We start from the raw sequence: 23,206 nt of genomic DNA on the forward strand, positions 1-23,206 counted from the left end.
ATTAGTATTAGTATGATTTGATACATACAACTTCATTTTACATCCTTTAATCTGAACAAACTATCTACAAATGTAGTAGAAAAATTTTCGATTTTTTTTTCTTCTTTTACTTTTCATACGTGGGACATATACGTTAACCAACGGGAAAAATAAAATTATATAAATAAACAAACAAACGAATAAAACAAATATTTTACAATTATTTTGGTAATTATATGTTGTAAAATATTACCGGAATTACGTTCCCTCCGCCCTGTTAAGTGCGTTAAAATGGAAGATATTAGCAATTACAATTCCTAATTATACAATATGTATCGTTTACCTTGTTAATACATCGGCCATTGCCACAAGTAAACTGATCTTCGGCACAAGGTTCTGGACTTGGGCAATTATGCAATGTTGAATTTTCATCTGCTCCATCAACGCAATCAGGATCTCCGTCACATAGCCATTTCTTAGGAATACACTGTGCCCTGTTCCACTTCTTATTTTCTGCGCATGTGAATTCTGTTTCTTCATCACATTTTCTATCATCTGGAAGCACAAGCAACATGATAAATATGCAATAAAAATTCCAATAAGTTATTAGCGTTTAACGAAATAAATTTTGTCTAAAGATGACACATGTACCAATTGATAAATTTGATTAAGCTGAACAAAATTAAATGAGTAAGTATGAATTCTCATGTTTCGTTTTCGAGAAAATATTTTTTTAAAAAACTTGTTTGTAAACCAAAATATTTGTTACTGAACGATAATCACGCCACCTATTAAGAAGAAACTGATCCTGAAATATACACTCATCAAACTTTACATTATATCTATAGCTAAATGATAGTACTCAGTATAGTTAATGATATATAGTCCAAAATTTTGATTTAGTTAATGAAATATATCCCAAAATTTTGATTTAGTTAATGAGATATAGCCCAAAATCTTGATTTAGTTAATGAAATATAACCCAAAATTTTGATTTAGTTAATGAGATATAGCCCAAAATTTTGATTTAGTTAATGAAATATATCTCAAAAATTTTGATTTAGTTAATGAGATATATCCCAAAAATTTGATTTAGTTAATAAGATACGAGGTGTGGCAATTAAATAACGAGACTGTTCATCTCCTGTTGCGCAGGATTGGGGGGGAGGTATCTAATGATGTGTTGTTGATCTTGAACCTTCATGAGCAGCGACTGTTTGTTTCATGATGCTGAAAGCTTTTCTTTTCTTTGCAGGCTTGCATGAAGAGGACAGTGTTCTGTAGTAATGCTGGAATCATGGTGAACAGTCAAGTTGAGCAGCGCATTAACATCAAATTTCTGGTGAAATTAAACAAACACCGACGGAATGTTATGCAATGTTAAAAGAGGTGTATGCTGATAATGCTATGTCGCGTGCGCGAGTTTTCGAATGGCACAAACGATTTTCAGAAGATAGGGAAGAGGTTGAAGATGATGAACGACCCGGCCGCCCTTTGAGGTCAGGAACGGTCGAAAATGTTCAAAAAATTAATGAACTTGTGCGGAAAGACAGACGTCTGAGCATTCGATGATCGCAGACATAACGAACATTAACAAAGAGACAGTAAGACAAATTTTGCATGACAATTTAAACATGACAAAAGTTTGTGCAAAAATTGTCCCTAAAAACCTCTCTCAGGAACAGACATTCGAAAGACCATTTGCTGTGACGTTATGGAACGACTCAAAACAGAACCAGACTTGCTAACACGTGTCATCACATGTGATGAAACACGGATTTTCCAGGATGACCCCGAGACTAAGCGCCAATCCATGCACTGGAAGACTCCCACATCGCCAAGAATGAAAAATACACGAATGAGCAAGTCCAAAGTGAAGGCAATGCTCATCGTTTTTTTTTCGATATCAGGGGTATCATCACGACTGAATAGGTGCCTCAGGGTCAAACGGTGAATCAGACCTACTACAAAGAAGTTCTAATCAAGCTGAGGAAAAGAATAAGGAAGAAGAGACCGGATTTGTGAAAGAACGATGCATGGATCCTCCACCAACACAATGCTCCTGCCCATAATGCCCTTTCTGTGAAGCAGTTTTTACGAACCAAGTGCATTCCTGTGCTCGACCATCCTCCGTATTCCCCAGACCTAGCTCCCTGTGACTTTTATCTATTCGCAAAAATGAAAAGTGCATTGAAGGTAACACATTTTCAGTCTGTGGAAGAGGTGAAACGAAAAACGACAGAGTTGTTGAACAGTGTGACATCTGATGACCTACAGCATTGCTTTGAACAATGGAAGGTACGTATGCAGCGGTGAGTAGATAGGGGAGGGGAGTACATTGAAGGGGATAACAATCAATTGTAACTTTCTTTGCAACACATCAGTTTCGTTATGACAACAGTCTCGTTATTTAATTGCCACACCTCGTATACCCCAAAATTTTGATTTAGTTAATGAGATATAACCCAAAATTTTGATTTAGTTAATGATATATAGCCCAAAATTTTGATTTAGTTAATAAGGTATAGCTCGAAATTTTGATTAACTATAATATTGTCCAAACATATGACATATACCAATCAATAGGTCACATTGAGTTGAATAATATAACACGCTTGAGGGTAAATTCTGATGGGAAGTTTTTTGAGAAAATTGAGGGAAACGAAATATTGTGCGTAAATTTCCAATCTGTTGCAGTTCACAGTTTTTATTCTGCTGGAATAAATTATTTATGTATTCATGTATTGCATATGAAAAATATTTACTGATAAGAAGCAGACTGCATATATTGTTTGATTTCTTCTAACAGTAGCGCACATAATTCTAACAGATGTCACACATAATCCTAATAGTGACACACATAATTCTAATAGATATCACACATAATTCTAATAGATATCACACAGAATTCTAATAGATATCACACATAATTCTAACTGTAACGCTCATACTTCTTGTAAAAAAAATATTGAGCAAACGAGAAAAATAAACATATTGTAAGTATTAGACTACTTTTAAAATAAATACATAATAAAAAACAGAGGATGATTTTTTTTGCACGTGATTTACCTGCAAACAAATATGATATTGATAAAATTTAACATTTTTTTGTTTTGTGTTAATAAGAAAATTTAAGATAACTTTTTTTTTTTTTTTTATTTTGTGATATAGTGTCTCTCAATGTAACAAAGGTCTTTGAAAAGTACTGGGAAATTCTACTTTCTTATTTTTAAGACTCTTATCAGTCTAAGATATTGCTAGAAGCTGCTAAAATATTTTTGACATTTACTATTGAAAGCAAAGTAATCCATGACTCTTCTCTGTTGACAGAACTTGATCTTTCTATGATAACTAGGGCTGAAGTGGAATGTATTTCTGCTGTGTATAGTCGATATGGTCGATTTCAGTTCAGTTTTACCATGGAGACGACATAATTCTTAAAAGTTTTAAGAAACTGAATTAAAATTGATTAATTCATTATAAAATTATTGTCGAAATAATACTTTTGGCGGTAAGTGAGGTAGTATGCATTATCATTACCAAATATTTTTACTTTCAAATTTTCAACAATACCATGCACCCATCCCATACTCATCCTTTTGTGACCATAATCTTATCAATGCAAAAGAGATTTAATAAAAGACACCAATGAATCTTGATAATAATTATTGATAGTATATAAATGCAGTATATTAATGATATCGCTAGAATTTTTTGGAGGAGATTTAAGCCACCAAAGAAGATTGAACTTCCCCCCCTCCCCTCCTTAATCAGCAACGAGAAAGACAAATATGTAACATTAATTGAGTAGTGTACTCATTAAATGTGATAATTTTATTTTTTGTTTCATTGTCGAAAATGTGTTAACTTATTGTTAAAGAAACAATGGTGTGATTTACAGAACATAATTCCTGAGTTTGTACACGTTCAACATTTCGTTCTCAAATGCCTTCATCACCTTATAGGCACGACATTATTGATATTTAAACTTTCAACACACCGTTTCTGGTAATTTAGTGGCTAGCGCGCGTCTTTGATGCACATACTCTCAAATTCGATTCCATGATTCCGGTTGTTTGGATTGCACCTTAAACTGTAGGTTCATGTTCCATGTAACCTTGAGGCTGAAGAGAGATGCTACACTTCAACAAGCAAATAAACAATAAATCTTCAACAGTAATGATATTTATAATAATTATAATGATGATGATTTATAATTAAAATAATAATAATTATTTTTATTTCAAATGGAATCAAAAATGCTTATATTACCTCAAGAAAAGCTCCTACTCTAAATTATCCTGCCAAAAATATAATCGTTGTACTACCACTGCAACCTATATCACGAATAACCTTACGAACTATGTTAATAGTTATCCTTTCTCTAGCCGCTTAGCATTAATTGGAGCGTCATAATAATAGATACTTACTGCACTGATGTCTGTTATCTTCATCGGAGTTGTCAAGACAATCATTATCTCCATCACAAATGTAAATGCGAGGAATACAATTTCCGTTATCACAAGTGAAGAGATCCCCAAAGCAAGTTCGTCCTTCTGATTTGCAATACTCAGGAGGTTCATCTGCGCCGTCGCCACAGTCATCATCTCCATCACAGTACCACGTCGCTGGGATGCAACGGTGATTAGGACATCTGCAAAAAAATTGAAGTTTTGAAATTCACAGTTTATGTGATATACCAAAACGTTTAACAAATTCAAGTGTTACTCTGTTATTTTATTCGCCACGTCAAGAGCCTTGATGGTGTTATATACCTATACTAATTTACAGTTACAGAAGATAGTAAAGTAAACTATTTTAAAACAGTCCTTCCTACTAGATTAATCCATAACGTTTAAGCCTAAGTACACATTGTATTATAAATAACAAAATTAATCATATATGTAAAAATACATTTATTATCTTCATCGAAACTGTTCTCACGTGTTTATTCTTTGATACACTACGGGTTACTCAAATACTCTATCAGAAACGATTTACAAATTGTTACATATTTTATAAACCGTATTTACAAATTCACAAGTAAACAACCTACTCTCGATAAATTTGATTGGCCCACCACCGACCAAAGTATGTCTCAATTAGTTAAATATACACTACCATGTTAAATACATGTTAAATACATGTTAGTTAAATAACATTATGTACACTCATGTCCAAAATGATTGTCGCATATCTATGTCTTCTTGTAAGAATATAATTTGATAATGATTTTGCAGGGTACTTTTAATACTCATACTATATGTATAATCGGGAAATGTATATTTGTGGTAAATTTCATAGGAAAAGAATTATAAATATGAAAATTAGAATGAGTAAAACAAAATGTTGCTAAAGGGACAAGAAAGTTTTATTTTCGTTTTATTGTTCTTATTTACTGCTCCTTTGACATGTAATTTGCCACATACATGTCTTTGCCGATTATACACATACTAACATCATAAGAAATACCGGGCGAATTCGTTATCAAATTATATTCCTACAACAACATATTTATAGACATGCGACAATACTTTTGGACATGAGTGTACATCTATTACTCAACGCTCTATATGTCATTTTATCTATTAGTTTCTTTTCAAATACATACACACCATATGCATTATATAGTAAACTAGTTTATTATAAAAATAGTACTTGTTTTATTTTCTTATTAAATGATTTAAAGTTTGTCACAATATCAACTGAAATTTCATAGTACAGAACTATTAAAAATGATTGTTCGATCTTCAGCATTGTTTTCAAGCCAGAATACGAAATGTGTAATATGTATAACCGCGTCGATTAACAAATAAACTCAAAAGATTGTCTTTCATTTCAGTTGATCACCAGTAGCTGTGGATTTAATCGCTAGGAGCCAGTTTTGCAAGATGGCAGGATAGATAGAAGGTATTTTGTGGGCTTAAATTTTACGAGAGTCGCTCAGTTATCGTTGTTGAAAGACATTTCAGCATTTACTTCAGAAATTATCCGATAATAATTTATAATAACTCTGTATATACTTGTTGAAAATGAATTATGATTACATTCAACTAAATATTATATAAGAGATATTGTAAGAATAATAAATTTAGTTTTTTCGTTATTATTGTTAGTATCTAACACAATATTTAGTGGAACAAATCATTGCATTTACATTTACAATACAAATTATGTATTTTTGAATGTGAATTGCAAGGAAGTGGATATTTTAACACAGCTTCAATACAGTGGAATAATTTTACATTTTCAACTGAATAGAAAACAGAATATGCAGCAGAAATGAAGAAATCGAGATATGAATAAGGTATGTGAATAGTATTTGCACGAAGATTCGCTGATTGATGAAGGTGGATTCTTATTATGAAGAAAAAAGGTAAGCTCTCATTTTCTTAATTTAACAGCAAGTGTCAGCTGTGTATTTTGGCTTATTTTTATTTTGTTTTACTTATTCTCTACAAAGCTTATGTTTTCAAAATTAGCCCTTTTGAACATCTGTGCTATATGTAAATTGCAGCAGCTAAAAAAATATATGCCAAGGTACGGTACAATTTTTCTTCTGAATAAATTGATCGTCGGTAGCACTTCTTGATATATTATAGAAAACCTCAAGATACTATAATCACTCTTGTAAATTCATGTCAAGTACTGAAATAACAAAATTTATATAAAAAAAGTACACAGTATATGTTTCACGTTGTATACTCTTAGTAAACAAATGTAGGTGCATTATTCTTATTGTTAATTGTTAATTAGTTAATTGTTAAATTAACTAAGGAAATGTTATATTACACTGTACAAATTATTCTTCAAAGAAAAAAGCAAACACACAATCGTATCTGTTGCCGCTTTGAAAAATATAACATACATATTGCTTAACGTAATACGTACCTGAAACTGTTTTGTGGACATGTTCTCTGAGCGCAATGCAGTTCATCTTCATCGCTATTATCTCCGCAATCATTGTCACCATCACATAACCAATAGGGCTCAACACAAATATTTGTCTTTTCACACTTCAGATGATTGGCTGGACACGTCGTATTCCTTGGACATCTGTCATGAGTTTCATCAGATGTTTTGTTGTCTTTGCAGTCGTTTACACCATTGCATACCTGGTTGTAAATCAAGAGTTATTTATTAGAAATGTCTCTGGAGTTACAATATTATAAACGCTAATTCATATTTTAATCGTTTTTAAAGAAATGCATGTTCAAGACGTTAGTTAGGCCTAATAACTTCTGAACTAATTGTACAAGTGTAAACTTATAAAACGAAAGAGTGCACCGTCTTACCGTGCCGGTAGGCCAATTACTACTCTATCCAGTCTGTTCCCTGAATAGCTACATACCCTGCACCCTTGAGCTAGTGCTCCTACTTTTGGATAACATAGCTCTCTTACTGCTTACTTTTGACTGTTTTAGATAACAGAATTAATTGAAATGATACACGTATAATAACAATTTCTTTTAATCTTACTTTATATCTTTGTAATAAGTTGTAGTACATACTGTTTCAAAATTCCTCTCGCCTTTTCCTCGGCGTAACTTTTTCAGTGACACGTTTACCAGTGCAGCTGAAAAAGTTAAACTAAGGAAGATGCGATAGAAGTCTTGAAACAGTATGTGTTATAATCTATTACAAGGATACACGTAAGAGGTTTATTGTTTTTATTATTATTATTATTATTATTATTATTATTATTATTATTATTATTATTATTATTATTATTATTATTATTATTATTAAATATTAATTATGTATCCTATAGCATTCATAAATAAGCAACTCAATGTGTTGAACATATCATATATCATCTTAAAGCTAATTACACCGGAAAAAAAAGAACTTAAAATGAACTAACTATATTATCTAGAATATTTTATTCATTATAACTAATTTACTTAAGCCTTCCTTCCTAGCTTACACTTAACCTTTACTCTTATTTTTAATTTCCATTTCTGACTTGTCAAAAGATAACAATATTTTTCCGATTTTAATTTAAAGAAGACAAATACATCTTACTTTAGCACCCTTGTATTTTATAACTTGTAAAATTTCAACATTTTTTCGGCCTGCTCCTTGGTGTGTAGAATTCTGCTACGCTGCTAATTTTATAACATGATGATGCAGAATATTACACACCACGGAAGGGGCTAAAAAGGCCAAGCTGTATGTGTTATAATTTAATACAGGGATGTTTAGGTAAGATGTCTTTGTCTTTTTAAATATTAAATATGCATCCCATAGATCCAACAGTAAATATTATTCCTTGTTTATTAACCATAAATGAAAAGATGACTATAGATTGTTTATATGTGCACCGGAAATTTAAAATGGATCATTTCAATATACAGTAGTAGCATAAGTAGTTCAAACGAGCGAAGCAACATTACTCGCGTATTTCGTTTGTCTTTTTTTCATATACCTGTATGTACTTCATATTAAAATATAATACGTAAATGATTATCTCTTCTCAAAACATTAGCATGCAATGATACAACTGACGCGGTATTTTAGCCCTTATGCCAGGGAGCCAGAGCTATGTATAAAGTTACAACTGACGTCCCTGTTTGGGCGCCATTTTTATTAAAAGTGGATTCGGTTCGTCCTGTCAGAGCAGTGGTAACGAGTAAAATATGGTAGTAATCCCATCATATAAAAGTGGTTGCTTCGATACCAAATATGACAATGGTATCGACAAAAATTCAAGTGAGTGGTGCAGAATGAAATTTTCCACTAACAAATGGAGTTAGTTACCCCCCAAGTTATTAAAGTATAATAGGGAATTTTTATACGATGGTGCAAAACGATTCTGTCTCGTTATAGACTTCTAAATCACAATAGAGAATACAAAAATACTGAGGTAATCAGGCTATTTGTGCATGTTAATATTAATATGGAATGGATTAACGGATCACAAACTGTTTAACATTCTTTGTCATTTTTGAATAATCTCCAATTTATTATATCCTTTTGTTCTTGTTTATTTTCTCAACATAAACCATTATAATTAGAGAACTCAGTGCTCTTAAAATGTATGTTGCGCCAGGATGATGTAAATATCATAAATAAACTGAAAAGATAATCACCATGCTTTTTCTTTTATCGTGTTCTAGATTTATTCAAAAATTCATTTATCGTTAAATTTTCGCTGTCTATATTATCAGTATTGTCAAGGCCTAGGTAAGAAAAAAGGGAGTTAATTGAGAATATAATGGATGAGAATTAACTATATATACTAATATATTAACACTTGTAAACAGAAATATCTTGAATCTTCTAGTGCGGATTTTCGCAGCATACAAGTCTCAATATGTCAGATTAACAAGCGTTACTATATTAGTATATATAACTATTGTTTGTATAATTAATTTCCACCCATTCTATTCTCATTAAACTCCCTTTTTACGTACCTACAGTATGTCTTGAGAATGATGACAGTATAGTTGACGAAAATTCAACGCTTCATGAATTTTTGAACGAATCAGTACGAAGACAGAAAAGAAAAAGTGAGTTTTAGGTATTTATAAGACAGATTTTTAACCCCTTCAGTGTGGGTGGCGAGTTAACTCGTGTCTTCAAAACGCACCTGCTGTGCGGATGGCGTATATATACGCTTTCATTTTGCTTTGGCTATTTTGTATTGTGCATGGCGAATATACTTGCCCACAGTATGAGTAATGTTATTCCCGACAATATTTAGCGAGTTTGCGCTCACCTAGGAACCCCAAGAGACCATACAGAAAAATTGGGCTTGATCTGTTGAGGCATTCCCAAATTTTGTGTAACCTAACCATATGATGATGATGATGATGATAACCATAAATACGACAATGACAAGTTATAGTAGCTAATTAGAAGCAACAAAGATCATAATGCCGAAAATTTCATTGTGATTGCTTGAGAGGTTCAAAAGTTCTTAAAAGGTAAGAAATTCCAAGGTTCTCAAAAAAAACTACACTTTTTACAGCGGTTCTCATCTGAAAATTACGCACTGAAGGGGTTAAGCATCTTACATTAACAATACAAATACCAATTTTTAACTTTCGTAAGCTTTTGTTTTAACGATTTAAATATTAATTTGATAAAACTTTACCTGAGACATCGGGATACATCGGTGGTTTCCACATGTGAATTCTCCTTCTGCACAAGGTGGATAATCACAGCCTTCCTCATCAGAACCATCTTTACAGTCATTTTCGTGGTCACATTTCCAGGATTTGAATATACATCGGCCGTTAGCACAACGGAACTCAGAGGGGCTACATGAATGGAATGCTAAAGAAAAAATAAAATATCTTAGTAATATACTAGTTATTACGTGTTATTCCAAGTTACTTAGTACTGCTTAATTAGTTACACATAAGTTCTATTACTCTATGGTATATTACGAAATTAGACAATTTTCGTGATGAACTAATAATGGGCAACTCTAGTATTATATTAAAATTGAGGCACTTTATTTTTACATGAAATAATAATGTGTAAATACAAATTTTAACTTACTACATAATTATAACTAATATAACACCAAACATATTGAATTAAATTTAAGATAATTTAAATATTAATTTTTCTATTTAGTTTTCCTCTCGTACATATTTAGTACATGTCTTACGTTAGACTCCATTTCAAAAATAATTCCTAACTAATCGTATAAGTTACGTTTAAGTGTGAGAAACCTATACATCTTAAACTTTAACGGATTTACAAATTTCAAGCAAGCATTAAATATTTTATCTCAGTAATTTGAATTTATGAATGTTTTTAAACTTGTACAAATTGTGACTGTTGAGTTTGATAATGCAACACCAAATTATTACAACCCATATTAATATTTTACAAGTAATGATTTTATATTGATAGCGGCTGACGAGAGAATGTCAGTATTGTGTACTAAGTTAAAATATTAATGGTAGGTAGGTCGGGGACCTGTACTGGCAGTGAATGACGACGTGTTGTCGTTACTGCCACTTCAAGACGACTTCAGTCTTGGTAGCCCCCCAATTAAGACACATTAGTCGGAATCGTTAATTATCACATTGCAGTTGGTTCTGCGTGAACTCTGCAATAGCCGTAGTAATGTTCTTGTAGCTGCTGTAGAGCTTGAGAATTGTTCTTATACACTTTCCTGTTTAAGGAACTCCACAAGAAAAAGTAACATACGTTGATCAGGTGATTTCGAAGGTCACAAATCGCCAGCCGCAATCAAATCTTCATCGAAGAATTCGGCGATTGTTTGCATTGAGTTTCGGGCAGTGTGATTGGTCTACGTACATTATGAATATGGCAAATACAAGAGTAGATATGAACTTTATAAACAAAACTACGAAACTTTAAACATCAGGGTGTCCTGGGATTCCTCTATTTGAACCACTTTGTACTATCTCTTAGGTCTTATTACGATTGGTCACACTGCTGGCATCTTGATTTGAAAATTATTCTAAAATTTAAAATTTAGAGGCAATAGGTATTAAAATAAAAACAATGAAAATGAGAAAATAAGAAAAAGAACATGTGGAAATCACAATAATATAGGGTGGCCCAAAAGTAGGTATACAGTCCCGTATTGATAAACTCATTGCTTTTTATATCATTTCTTAATGTTATCTATCAGGTAGACTCACTTTCTTTATTAATTGTTCTTAAAATGTCTTTTTACTTATATCTTAAACTCGGAACAGTCGAAGCAAATAAACTTACAAGCTAGAATGTTATACTTGATCAATGCAAGGGTATATACCTACTTTTGAGCCACCCTGTATTTATTTGTATGTCTAAAATATTATAAAGAAGTAGATTTTACTTACTACAATAGTTTTGATCTTCATCACTATTATCTCCACAATCATCGTCTCCGTCACAAGCCCACATTCGAGAAATACATTTGCCATTCATACAGTAAAATTTGTTGGCTTCACAAGAATAGTTCTTCGGGACACACATACGATTCTCGTTAACAAGTTTTGAGCTGTCATTGCACTTACATTCAGCCTGTAAAATAATAATTTTAATAAATTACAATGGAATACATGGAAATTTTACTATGTGGAAATTTTACAAGTACAGGTTGGAAAGTCTTGAGTCTTGCTGTGATCCCAATATCTTTTATTTTTATACTACGATTCCTTCACCTAATCATCCAGTATTTTAGACACTTACGCCATCTGTTGATTAAATATTTTGGTTAAGTTGCAGCCTCGCTACACAATCAAAGTGATAATAAAATCTTGTGTGAAGGTGCGGTGTCCTGACAAGCCGCTTATTACACTTTCAACTTATATTGTAGAATTGGTATTTAAAATAGCAATTGAAAAGAATAATCACAGCACAAGACTGTAACTTTCTAGTACAATCTAACACAAAAGAATTGTTAGTGTATGCAAATATACACAAACATGTATTAATGCCTAAATACAAGACAATTTTCATGTTGACGTTTTCTCTTGTAACTCACGTTTACGGGTGCAGCGGACCATCATGTAACATGCCTCTGCTGGGATGAGTCAGAAACTATCGGACTTTCATATGTAGCTTAATAATAGTCGTTATTGAGCGAATACTATCAACAAAGACGAAAGTAACAAAATTACACTTACTGTTCCATTTAATCCTGGATGACAGGACTGAGCACATCCTCCGTTGTTTATGTGACAAGGATTCACCTGACATTTCTGACGGCTAGTTGAGAACACGTGTATATCTCTTGGAGAATCTTCCAGCCTCTTTACCAATTCAATCATATTAGCACCAGTATGTTTCTCAGCACGATAGACACCGCGCAATTGCAGATCAGTCCAGTACATATAATTGCCATGGACGGTAATAGCAAATGGATATATAGTTGCTGCAATCAATACCTGCAAAAGATACCAAGAAATAGTTAAAAGATTTTTATATAAGGAGATGCAAAAAAGAAGAAGGATGCAACATAAAATACAGCAAAACCACGATTAAATGAACTAATTGGGCGAAAGGGTGTCTGCAAAATTTGAAGTTAGTTAAATCGCGAATTGTGTTACGAACAATATTTAAAATAGGACATTACACTTAAAATTGTGCTGTATAATGAAAATGTAAAATATTTAATGTATATACCATATTAGTTAACAAGAATTTTAGGAATGATCAAAAAAATTGGATCAAAAGATTGCGATCTTGACCAATGATTAGTTTTTGGATCAGGGACCACAAAATTTTTGAACGGCCTCTAAATCGAATTTTCGTATTTTCTACGGAATAAGCACATCATACTGAGTTAACTGCTAGTTTGGGTTTGGCTACACTATATGTAGTTCTCCAGACATAAGGCGTACAAGAACATTTTTGATTGAAATATATTGGATCTTTTGATTAAAAAACTGTATTTCAATGGTGAAAAAGGCATTACATTTCAGTTGCTTTCCCATTAAATGTTGGTTGTTAATCAAAGATCTAAACTGGCTGATACGTTCATAATAAAGAATACTTCTGAATAAAATTATATCAGGCGTCCATTGATTCGAGGTCTGTTAAATTAAGGTTTACTGTATTACAATTCAGTCGAGAGAAGAAGTATAATTCCCAACTTTTTCTAAGCCTTAAGTAGCAATCATTCTTAAGGATTATATATATATATATATATAAACCCTCAAGATTTTTCAATAATATAGTCAGGCCTGTTGTCTGAGACGCTGAAATGGAAGTACTTCTTTACATGAATATGCAATGTAGAAGTTTTGTAAGTTACACTTAAGTAAGCAGAACGTACTAACAAAAAGTTAAAAATCAAGGGAAAAAGATGACTTTGTATGTACTAGAAGTTTGCTTTGGGAATTGGCATTTGGTGTGTAATCAAGAGAGTTGAAGATTAAACTAAGAATCATCGCAGCTGATAACATTAAGTGAGTACCTTGCATTGTCTTTCTATGTTGGGATAGCCTTGTGCCATTAAAATCCAATCTACATAATTTAAATCTCATATAGCTGTGGAATGTTGTATGAACATTTCTTAAGTATACATAGATTTATTATTCTATTTCTAATCCCCCATTAACATTCTAATTAAAAATTACAAGCTATTATATTTGGTTCTGTTATGGGTTTCAGGCAAGCTACGCTCATCCCCAAAAGTTTAGATGCAGTTTGATTTTAAGCCAAAATGAACTGAAATTAATAGCATATAATAATATTTTTAACTTTAGTTCCTGTTATGCCAGCGATCATGGTTGGACTAGTCTAATAAAGAAATAAACTCTGCTAAAAGTCAGCAAAAAGGATCATGCCTAGAAGTTTCAATTTCATCCGATAGATGTCAACCACTGGACATGTTTACTGCCATGTAGCTGTACAATAAGCAACTTCTAGTATTCTACAATTACATCCAGTATTGCCGTGGAATGATGTCTAAATGTTTTTCAAGTACGCCTAGATTAATTAACTTCAATAGTAGAATATGAGATATGTATAGTCATTGTTAAGTTCACAGTTAGCGGTGAAGATGTTAACGAATTAACTCTATTAAGGAATTCTATTACGGAGCCGAGATAATCGCTCTTGCCATCTACTGCAAAGAATAATTCAAAAATTCACATTCGTTTTTCAACAGTTACCGTGTAGAGTAACAGACAAACAGAAGCCACCGTTACTCGTAACGGATTGAGTCAACTAATGAACTCAGCCAAGATAATTGCTCTAGGCTATTACAAAAACAAACAAACAAACAGAAAGAATTCAAAAAGAATTTCGTTCAAAAGTTATCGTGTGGCGTAACGGATGGATGACGTATGTACCAACATCACAATCTTTTAAGTCCCTCCTACTCAAAAGAATTCCAAGGAGCAAAGTCAATACCTTTGGTTAAAAGTTATGATTGTTATTGTACAATTTGATATAATAAATAACATCGATTAGATTTACATATTTATATAAACTAACTTTTTTCTAGTAAAAGCGCGTAGCTCAAAATTCAATAGTAGTAGATACAGGCCCCTATCCATGGGAGGGGGCACGGGGAGCGACTCCCTAAATTTTTACTGCCCCTTCTACATTTTGGGGCTGACTACGCGCCTGAGCAGATACTAGAGCGTACATAGTTAGTGGATAATTAAAAGTTAATACATATATAAGACTTATTCATATAGGTCAGTTGTAAGATTTTTGCGCGTAAAGTATAGAGTTAGAAACAGATCTCCATAATGATAATTACCATAGTGGACTTCGCCAACATGAATACTAGTTGAGGCGAAAGTGAAATATAATCTGATGAACAAATGAACGTATAAAATGATGAGCATATGATGAGTTTATGATCAGCGTCTAATTCCGAGTGTTCTTAATTCTTACTTTTTGAGAAAGATAGAACACCAAGTTGCGTACAAGAGAACGCACTTCTATTACATTTTTGTGGGAAGAGATTCACAGACACAGAAAACTATACTTTCCTAGATTCTGAAGCTATGAAAGAATGAAAATGATTTATTTTTGTAATCTCCAGCTCAACACAAATATTTTCTCCATTAAGAAAGAAAGAACAGAGGATGGTGATGTAACCAATACTGGCAGTATCCAGCTTGTGTCAAAGAATTATTTGAATAGAAATGTCAACATACTTCCCTGAGACATGTCATGATTTAGGGAATCCCTGACAATATTTACTCATTACTCTATTTATTTAGTACAATTATTTATTTTCATTTATTTGTGTACTTTGTTTTATGCCTGAATGCATAAGAATGGTGCTAAGAAGCTGTTAAATTCAACGCATCAAGGTACATTGCACTTAATATAAAAACAATTAGCCTAAATAATGTTCCTTTTATGAATTTTTTAGCAGATATTTTTAGACTTCCCACGGGTTCTCCGAAGCTAAGGTCTAAAGACTGTCTTCTTTGCTGCTTTTTAAATATTTATATTGTAACAAACAGTGGCATGAAATATATATATAAAACTCTTTATATATTATAATAGTGCGCTAACCCTAAATCCCACTTACTCTATGCTTTTTAGCATCTATTCCTGTAAGCATGCGTTACATATGTGTTCCAACACTATGTAAGTTTTAGTATGGAAGATGTATGCAATGTAGAATATTATAGGACTCGATACTAAAAAAATATAGAACAGATGGAATTTAGGAATAGTGCAATAACTATTATAACACATAAAGAGTTTGTGTATGTATGTTTTTACACTACTGTTTGTTACAACATAAATATGTGAAGACGAGCATAGAGAATAGTCGTAAGCCTTAGCCCTGAAGAAGAATACCCATGAGAAATACTGGAAATATCGACTAAAAATACATTAAAAAGAAACATTATTCAGATTAGTTGTTGTTATATTATTATAATGTGTTTCATATAATCAATAACCAATTACATTGCATTTGCTATCTAAGTATAGTTATTAGATAGTTGCTATTATTATTATTATTTACTTACCTCTCTATCTGATCCATCTAATTTCGACCGTTCGATCTTCTCTCGAACAGCGTCTGTCCAATACAACATTCTGTCATCGTAGTCAATAGCAAGTCCACTCGGCTGAGATAGATCTCTGTAGATAATAGCACTCTTCAATGATCCAGCCATGGTGGTACGGAAAATTTTTCCGGAAGTTCCAAATCGTCCCCAGTCAGTGTAGTACAAAGTTCTGTGCAAAAAAAGAAAGAAAAGAAATATATCATCAAACAAAAAATTAACTAACAACAAATGTAGAAATACTAATTCTGGATCCATTCTTCTCTATGCTCATAAAAGAAGAAATACACATATCATTATTTATGAGCGTTTCATATAAGCTTATATCATTCGGCACTTCTTGTTGTGTAGGCCAAATACTAGACTTCATATATACTGACTTCCATATATATGTACGTTAGTATGCTTCAACTATACCATTAATACAATGTTTTTGAGAACTTAATACGTTTTTTCTTTTTTTCTTTCTTTTTTTTTAAAAATAGTCCCTTTCAATGTTGATTGATTGTCATCAGTCCTTAAACTTTTTCATCTAAGAGAGTAATTGTTACTTTCCTTACTATCCAAACAACTTTTTGGGATTTTCATTATATAATACCATCCGTTTCGTATCAAGTATAAGGAGGTTAAGAGATCAAACAATATGGAGACTTTTTACAAAAAGTTTAGCTTTCACAAAACTTTAAAGAAATTTAACAAAATTTAACAATTATTTCGGAGCTATAGTCTGCCGAAAACATGAAAAAGTGAACTTTAAAAGTCCATAGCTCCAAAACTTCACTTAGGAACTAATGTGTGCCCTATCCAAAAATCCATGTTTCAGAATTCTAAGGTACTCACGCAACAATTTTTATAGAGGGAATTTGGCTACGGGCATATAATTTGAAGTACTCACCAACTACCTCTATAAAAATCGTTGCGAAAGTACTACAGGATTCTGGAACTTGGATATTTGGATAGAATATATACTAGTTCCTAAGTGAGGTCTTGACCCGCCTACGGTAGGTCCCATAGGTTTCGAGCTATGGACCATTAAAGTTCATTTCTCCATGTTTTCGGCTGCCTATAACTCCGAAAGATAGCATTTGTGCACCCAGGTTGGTCTATACTTTTTTAATCTTATCTTGGTGTCAGGAATCATGTTGTCGGTGTTGTTTTGAAACATCCTGTATTTCGTTCCGACCACGTTCTGCGGGTTATAACTCCAAACTGATGCACTTGTGTACTAATGTTGGTCTATATTTTTTCATGTTTCCGTATGGGGATTCATTTCCCGAAGTTGTTTGATATTGTTTCGGAACACCCCGTATTTTTAATATGTACTATTGATTATCATTTATTGTTTCAAAAGATACTTACCCATTACAAGGATCAACAACGATAGCTCGTGGTCTTTCAACACGTGCAATCATTACTAAATCTGTTCCATCCAAATTCATGGCATAGATGCTGTTGTTGGTTGAGTCAGTCCAGTAGACTTTCTTTTGAGTCCAGTCGTATGCAATACCTTCTGGATTGATGCCTTTCTTTATTATATCATGAATATCATTACCGCTTGGGTTTTCACTTGATAACCATGATATGCGTACCCATGGACGGATTTGAGTGAAAAGAAGGCGTTTATCGGCGTAATCGAAGTCAATTCCAACCACATTCGTCAAATTAACCTTAGGGAATAAAAGCAATAAAATATTAACAAAAGGAACACAAAATATAATATTATACAGTTAAAACAGCTGTAGTACCAAACACACACACACACACAAATAGTTTTCTACCAAATTAACGCTAGGCATTACCAAAGCAATATTCAGAAGGAAAATTAAATATAAAAGTACAGTCTGAAAGTAAAGTACACACGCTTTAAGAGATTTTATCTGTGGACTTTTTTTGGGGGGGAAGGGAAAGTTATATTGAATATTGGTAACACTGTGTGGTACCGTCTCCGCTCAACAGATGTTACACGACTGTAAAATGTATATGTAATGTAAGGCATTGATTCAAAATAGCCAGTCCACTGTTGACGTCTGAATAGCGTTGAGAGTATTTTGCTTATGTACATGTTCATTTGGTAGTCATGTAAGTAACGACATCTGTTGAGAGGAAATTACTATCATTATTCGATCTAACTTCGACAAGAAGTACACGGAAATCATCTATTAAAGTTTGTTTACATTTACTTTATTTTATTTTTTTTTCGGACTGTGGTATATAAATAAACAATAATGGAAAAAGATTTTTGTCTCAAAGAAAGACAAGAATTTTCATTAAATATATTTCAAGTGCAAATCTATGTATTGTAAATTTTGAAAAAGAAGTTTTAGTTCCCAATATACTTCCAAGCATGGTTTTGGGCGAAATATATAGTTTTACAGTATTGCGAAATATAGGTTAAAATGTTCTAATTAGAAGGGTTTCTAGTCAGAATTAGTTAGTCAAAATATTTGATTTCTTAGATAATTAGACAGAATACTTGACATACCACATGTGATTTAGCGGTACAAGTATTCCGGGTAAGAGAGTAACGAAGCAGATATGTTGCTCTCTTGGGGTTTGCAATTCCATGCCTCGCCTATGCATATAACTCTACCAATTTTTATAATTAAGAAAAATAGGAGCAAGAAATGCTTTACCCAGATCAAACTAGTTTCAGTTACAAATCTTTTGATTACAAAGCAAGAATGCTTTCGCTACAATAATGCATGCTTAAATATAATATAAGCCAGACTTCGAAGACAAATATCCATATTGCATACTTTAGTCCTATGCTTACTATCAAAAATATAACAATAAAACTTACCACAGGTTTGAAAGGTACATTTGTGGACTTAGGATCAAGACTAATACTTCTAATTTCAGTCCTTGTAGAGAATACCAAGTATTCCGACACAGATTCACATTTTTGCCTGTCCGAAAGCTGTCCTGTTGCACAATCACATTTAAAGTTAAATTTATGGTTCTGAGTCTGATCATTAGGATACGAATAGCACAATTGTTCACATCCTCCGTTTCCTAACCTTAGACATGGATTATGATCATCCGGTGGTTGGTTTGTTACATCGAAAATAACTATGTCTCTAAGCCTTTGCAAGTTAGTTCTCACTGTATCAGGTAAAGAAGTGTTGTTAGGATGTTTGGAAGCTTTAAACACTCGACCAAGATTTCGATCAACCCAGTAAACATCTTGCCTATACACTGCAATTCCCATTGGGTTTGGAAGGTTTCGGCGAATTACTTGTCTATTGCCACCGTTGTATGAAATTTTTTGAATCATATCTAATTTCGAGTCGACCCAATACACATCGTGGGTAACCATATCCACAGTCAAGTCTCTGGGATTGCTGATTCCTGAAGTAATCATAGGTGTCCAATTGGATCCATCCAAATAAGCCTTTCCAATTCGTGGATACTGTCCGTAATCTATCCAATACAGTAATCTGAAATAATGTATATGTATTCTATTAGACTGACTGATTATTTTTTTATTTACCTGAATGTATTTTCTACAATGAAGAAAGATTACACAATAAAACATAGAACAATTACTACTGAAATACATTAAAATTGGTAGAAACATAATCGATTATAATTATATACAATTACATACTAAGTTATAGAAGTTGTCAGTGAGTTATACAATTGAAAGGGATGTAAAAACATACGAACACTTAACAATACAATACGATTCATTTTTTTTTCAAAATAACCGAAAACGCAAAACTAAAATTTGAGAATATACTACCTTCAATATTATGTTAGAGTATTAGTTTTCACATTTTATTTAGAGCTGAGAAATATGATCAAGTCATTATTGTCATAATATGAAAATGACGTAGACTCGCAGCTAAAAACATCTTCTAAGAGAATCTTACGTTTGTAATTCGAAGTTCCTTCCCAGTTCTAGGAGACGCTATATTCTTCAAAATTTTAATTTTGTCTTGTGTTATACAGAAAAAAAAGTGGTACAAATTTCACTTGCAATGGCTCTTAATCCATACACTTTATATAAGTATACCCAGTACATAACTTAAGTTTAGATTACTACTGCATGACTCAATCTGTATCTTAAAGTCATGTTGAAAAGTGTTACACATGGATTCTTACTGAAGTTGTGTTATGAAGTCGAGGTAAATTCATATTTGCCTTAGATGTGTACGGCCTTACCCTACAATTCTTACAATATACTTATGTAAGGTTAACTCTCAATCTTTATAATAATACATTCCGCAAATATTGAACAAAATTTAAAAAAAAGGTGAAAATAATAACGTACAAGGTATCAATGTCTTAAAAAAGAGGAGACAACCGATTTTATATCATACCGATTCATCCATAGGTTCGAGATACGTGTACGAGGTAGTTTGAATATGTTTCCGGGATATGTACATTTTACAAATATAATGTACTAAAAAAATTCCACTATGTGGTCATCGAAATGCACATTTACTGACATAACTGAAGTTACTGAAAGTATTCCATAAGCATAATCTATGAAAATTTCTTCAGCTGCTTTTGTCGCATTGGCAATGCCGTTACGATCTCCGCCGCGGAAACGCTTGGAACACGAATGAGCTTGCAATTTTGTTTTATTGCAATGCATCCAACGCCGTAACTTAGATTTTTTTCTGCGAGAGTAAGCATTAATATTTGGGCCCCTTAGATGAGGCAGTGGAGGGCCCTTAAATTATTTTCTATTTAAATGGGATAATGGGTCCATTCAGTGGCATAACTAAGATCGCATTGGCCCTACCACAAAATTCGAAAATAAGTCTCTTCTTTCCATCTTTCTCTTACTCTTTGTGGGCCCCCGGATCCTGTGGGCCCTTCCGCACGGCAAGGTCTGCGGGGCCATTAGTTACGCTCCTGGGCCCATTCCATATATGACAAATTAATTAAGGGGATAATATTGATAAATCTCAAAGCATACGAATAAATATTATTTCTAGGACCCCTAATAGTAGACATTTTTTTACTGAAATGGGCCCAAGACTCATTTTTGTTTTATTTACCTTTTGTGTGCTGTTTTGTTTACGTAATGTAGTGAACCTGTTTGATGCCTCATTTATAATTTCATGTTCGTATCGTGTATGGAGTAAGAAAATTTTGTCTTAAAGTGGGCCCCATCGAACGGTGGGGAGTTTTCCTTGGGGGGCAGTTGCACTCCCTGCCCCCACAAGTTACGGCCCTGAATGCACCATAAGCTTTTTCAAACAATAATAAGGTCTCGTGATGGTTTCTGACGTTGCTGTGTAATGAAAAACATTTTGAACTTTGTTGTCCCAGTTTCTATTGCAGATACAACTTCAAACAGCAGACATCAATTACTATAAGACGTTGAAGTTATTCTTATACACACAGTTGCTGGCAAACTTATATAACCATCCCAAGCATATTATTTCAGTGAATAACTCTGAAACGAACCTTTTGATTGGATTCACAGCCAATTCACGAGGAGAATCCTGTGTTGTTTTCACTAGTACTTTCCTGTTGGAGCCATCTAACCAGCAAATCTCAAGGTAATTTTCATGGGGGAAGACATTAGTGAAATAAAGATTGCCTGCTATCCAGTCAATAGCAATGCCTCGAATGCCATTGGACCCAATTCCATCTTTAATAATTGGTGTTAACTCTGTTCCATTCTGACGTATTCTGAATATACCATTCCAGATGCCTCTGTTAAATTCTACCCAATAGATCCATTTCTCAGCATAGTGAACATCAACATGGAGAATATGATGACCTACAAGCAAAGAGGAACATATAAAAAATATCAACACATTAGATAACAAATAGGAACATAATAAATAACAAACAGAAACATGTTAGAATGTACAGTAATGATTGAATTCTTTTTATATATTCTTTGTTATTTAGATATTTTCGCAATCTGTATTTACCATGAGTTGTCTTTAATATGAGCTTTATTCGTTAGGGTCTTTATTCGAGTACATATACAGAATAACTAAATCAATTATTTATATTAGCATACATCAATGCTTCGCCAGGCCTCTTTTAGGAATTTTAAATTCTCGCAAATAGTCATAAGAGTCTATTAAAAAAAAAAAAAAAACTAAGCAGCGCACATACAAAAACTAAATCACCCCTAATAGTAATGTAGAAGTCTTAATGTGTTATCAAAATGAATACGTTAAACTATTGGTTGCCGAAAAGATGGAAAAATAAACTTTCGAGGTCCATAGCTCCAATACTATGGGATCTACTGTAGTCGGGTCAAGACTTCAACTTAGGAACTAATATGTGCACTATCCAAAAATACATGTTTCAGAATCCTGCGGTACTCACATAACAATTTTTATAAAGGGAGTTTGGCTACGGGCATATAATTTGCAGTACTCACCAACTACCTCTATAAAAATTGTTGCGGAAGTACCGCAGGACTCTGAAACATGGATATTTGGATAGGGCACTTACTAGTTCCTAAGTGAAGTCTTGACCCAACTACGGTAGGTCCCATAGTATTGGAGCTATAGATCTTTAAATTTCATTTTTTTTTTTTTCATGTTTCCGGCAGCCTGTAGCTCCGAAATGACGGATTTCTGCACCCAAGTTGGTCTATACTTGTTTGTCTTTTCTTGGTGTCAGGAATCACCTCCCAAACGTTATCGGTATTGTTTTGAAACACCCTGTATATATATAACAACCAAGACAGTATTGTTGTAAATAATTTTCAAATTTGTAAAGAAGAGAGTACACCAGTGGCGTATTTAGGATTTTGTTTCGTGGGAGGCTATGCACAACACGTA

General features: G+C 33.0%; 1 protein-coding gene and 1 long non-coding RNA gene across 5 annotated transcripts in view; one reads left to right on the plus strand and one right to left on the minus strand.

The window, feature by feature from the left end:
- LOC145676115 (uncharacterized) overlaps positions 1-6,656 on the plus strand; it is a 357,332-nt gene extending 350,676 nt beyond the window's left edge. For all 4 annotated transcript variants that reach the window (XR_014129290.1, XR_014129294.1, XR_014129292.1 and 1 more), the window contains one exon: positions 5,822-6,656. This is a non-coding gene — a long non-coding RNA (uncharacterized LOC145676115). The remainder of the gene's footprint in view (positions 1-5,821) is intronic.
- The window catches only part of mgl (low-density lipoprotein receptor-related protein megalin), a 298,877-nt gene that overhangs the window by 44,039 nt on the left and 231,632 nt on the right, over positions 1-23,206 (minus strand). The window contains exons 28-37 of the mRNA XM_081747000.1: positions 21,864-22,182; positions 19,243-19,879; positions 17,802-18,109; positions 16,404-16,614; positions 12,582-12,842; positions 11,793-11,976; positions 10,079-10,260; positions 6,871-7,094; positions 4,410-4,633; positions 323-534 (exon numbers count right to left, since the gene is read on the minus strand). Coding sequence (XP_081603126.1) covers positions 323-534; positions 4,410-4,633; positions 6,871-7,094; positions 10,079-10,260; positions 11,793-11,976; positions 12,582-12,842; positions 16,404-16,614; positions 17,802-18,109; positions 19,243-19,879; positions 21,864-22,182 — 2,762 coding nt within the window. The remainder of the gene's footprint in view (positions 1-322; positions 535-4,409; positions 4,634-6,870; positions 7,095-10,078; positions 10,261-11,792; positions 11,977-12,581; positions 12,843-16,403; positions 16,615-17,801; positions 18,110-19,242; positions 19,880-21,863; positions 22,183-23,206) is intronic.

Source organism: Thermobia domestica, chromosome 18 (genome assembly GCF_964235325.1).
Source record: "Thermobia domestica chromosome 18, izTheDome1.hap1.1, whole genome shotgun sequence".
Classification (NCBI taxonomy): domain Eukaryota; kingdom Metazoa; phylum Arthropoda; class Insecta; order Zygentoma; family Lepismatidae; genus Thermobia; species Thermobia domestica.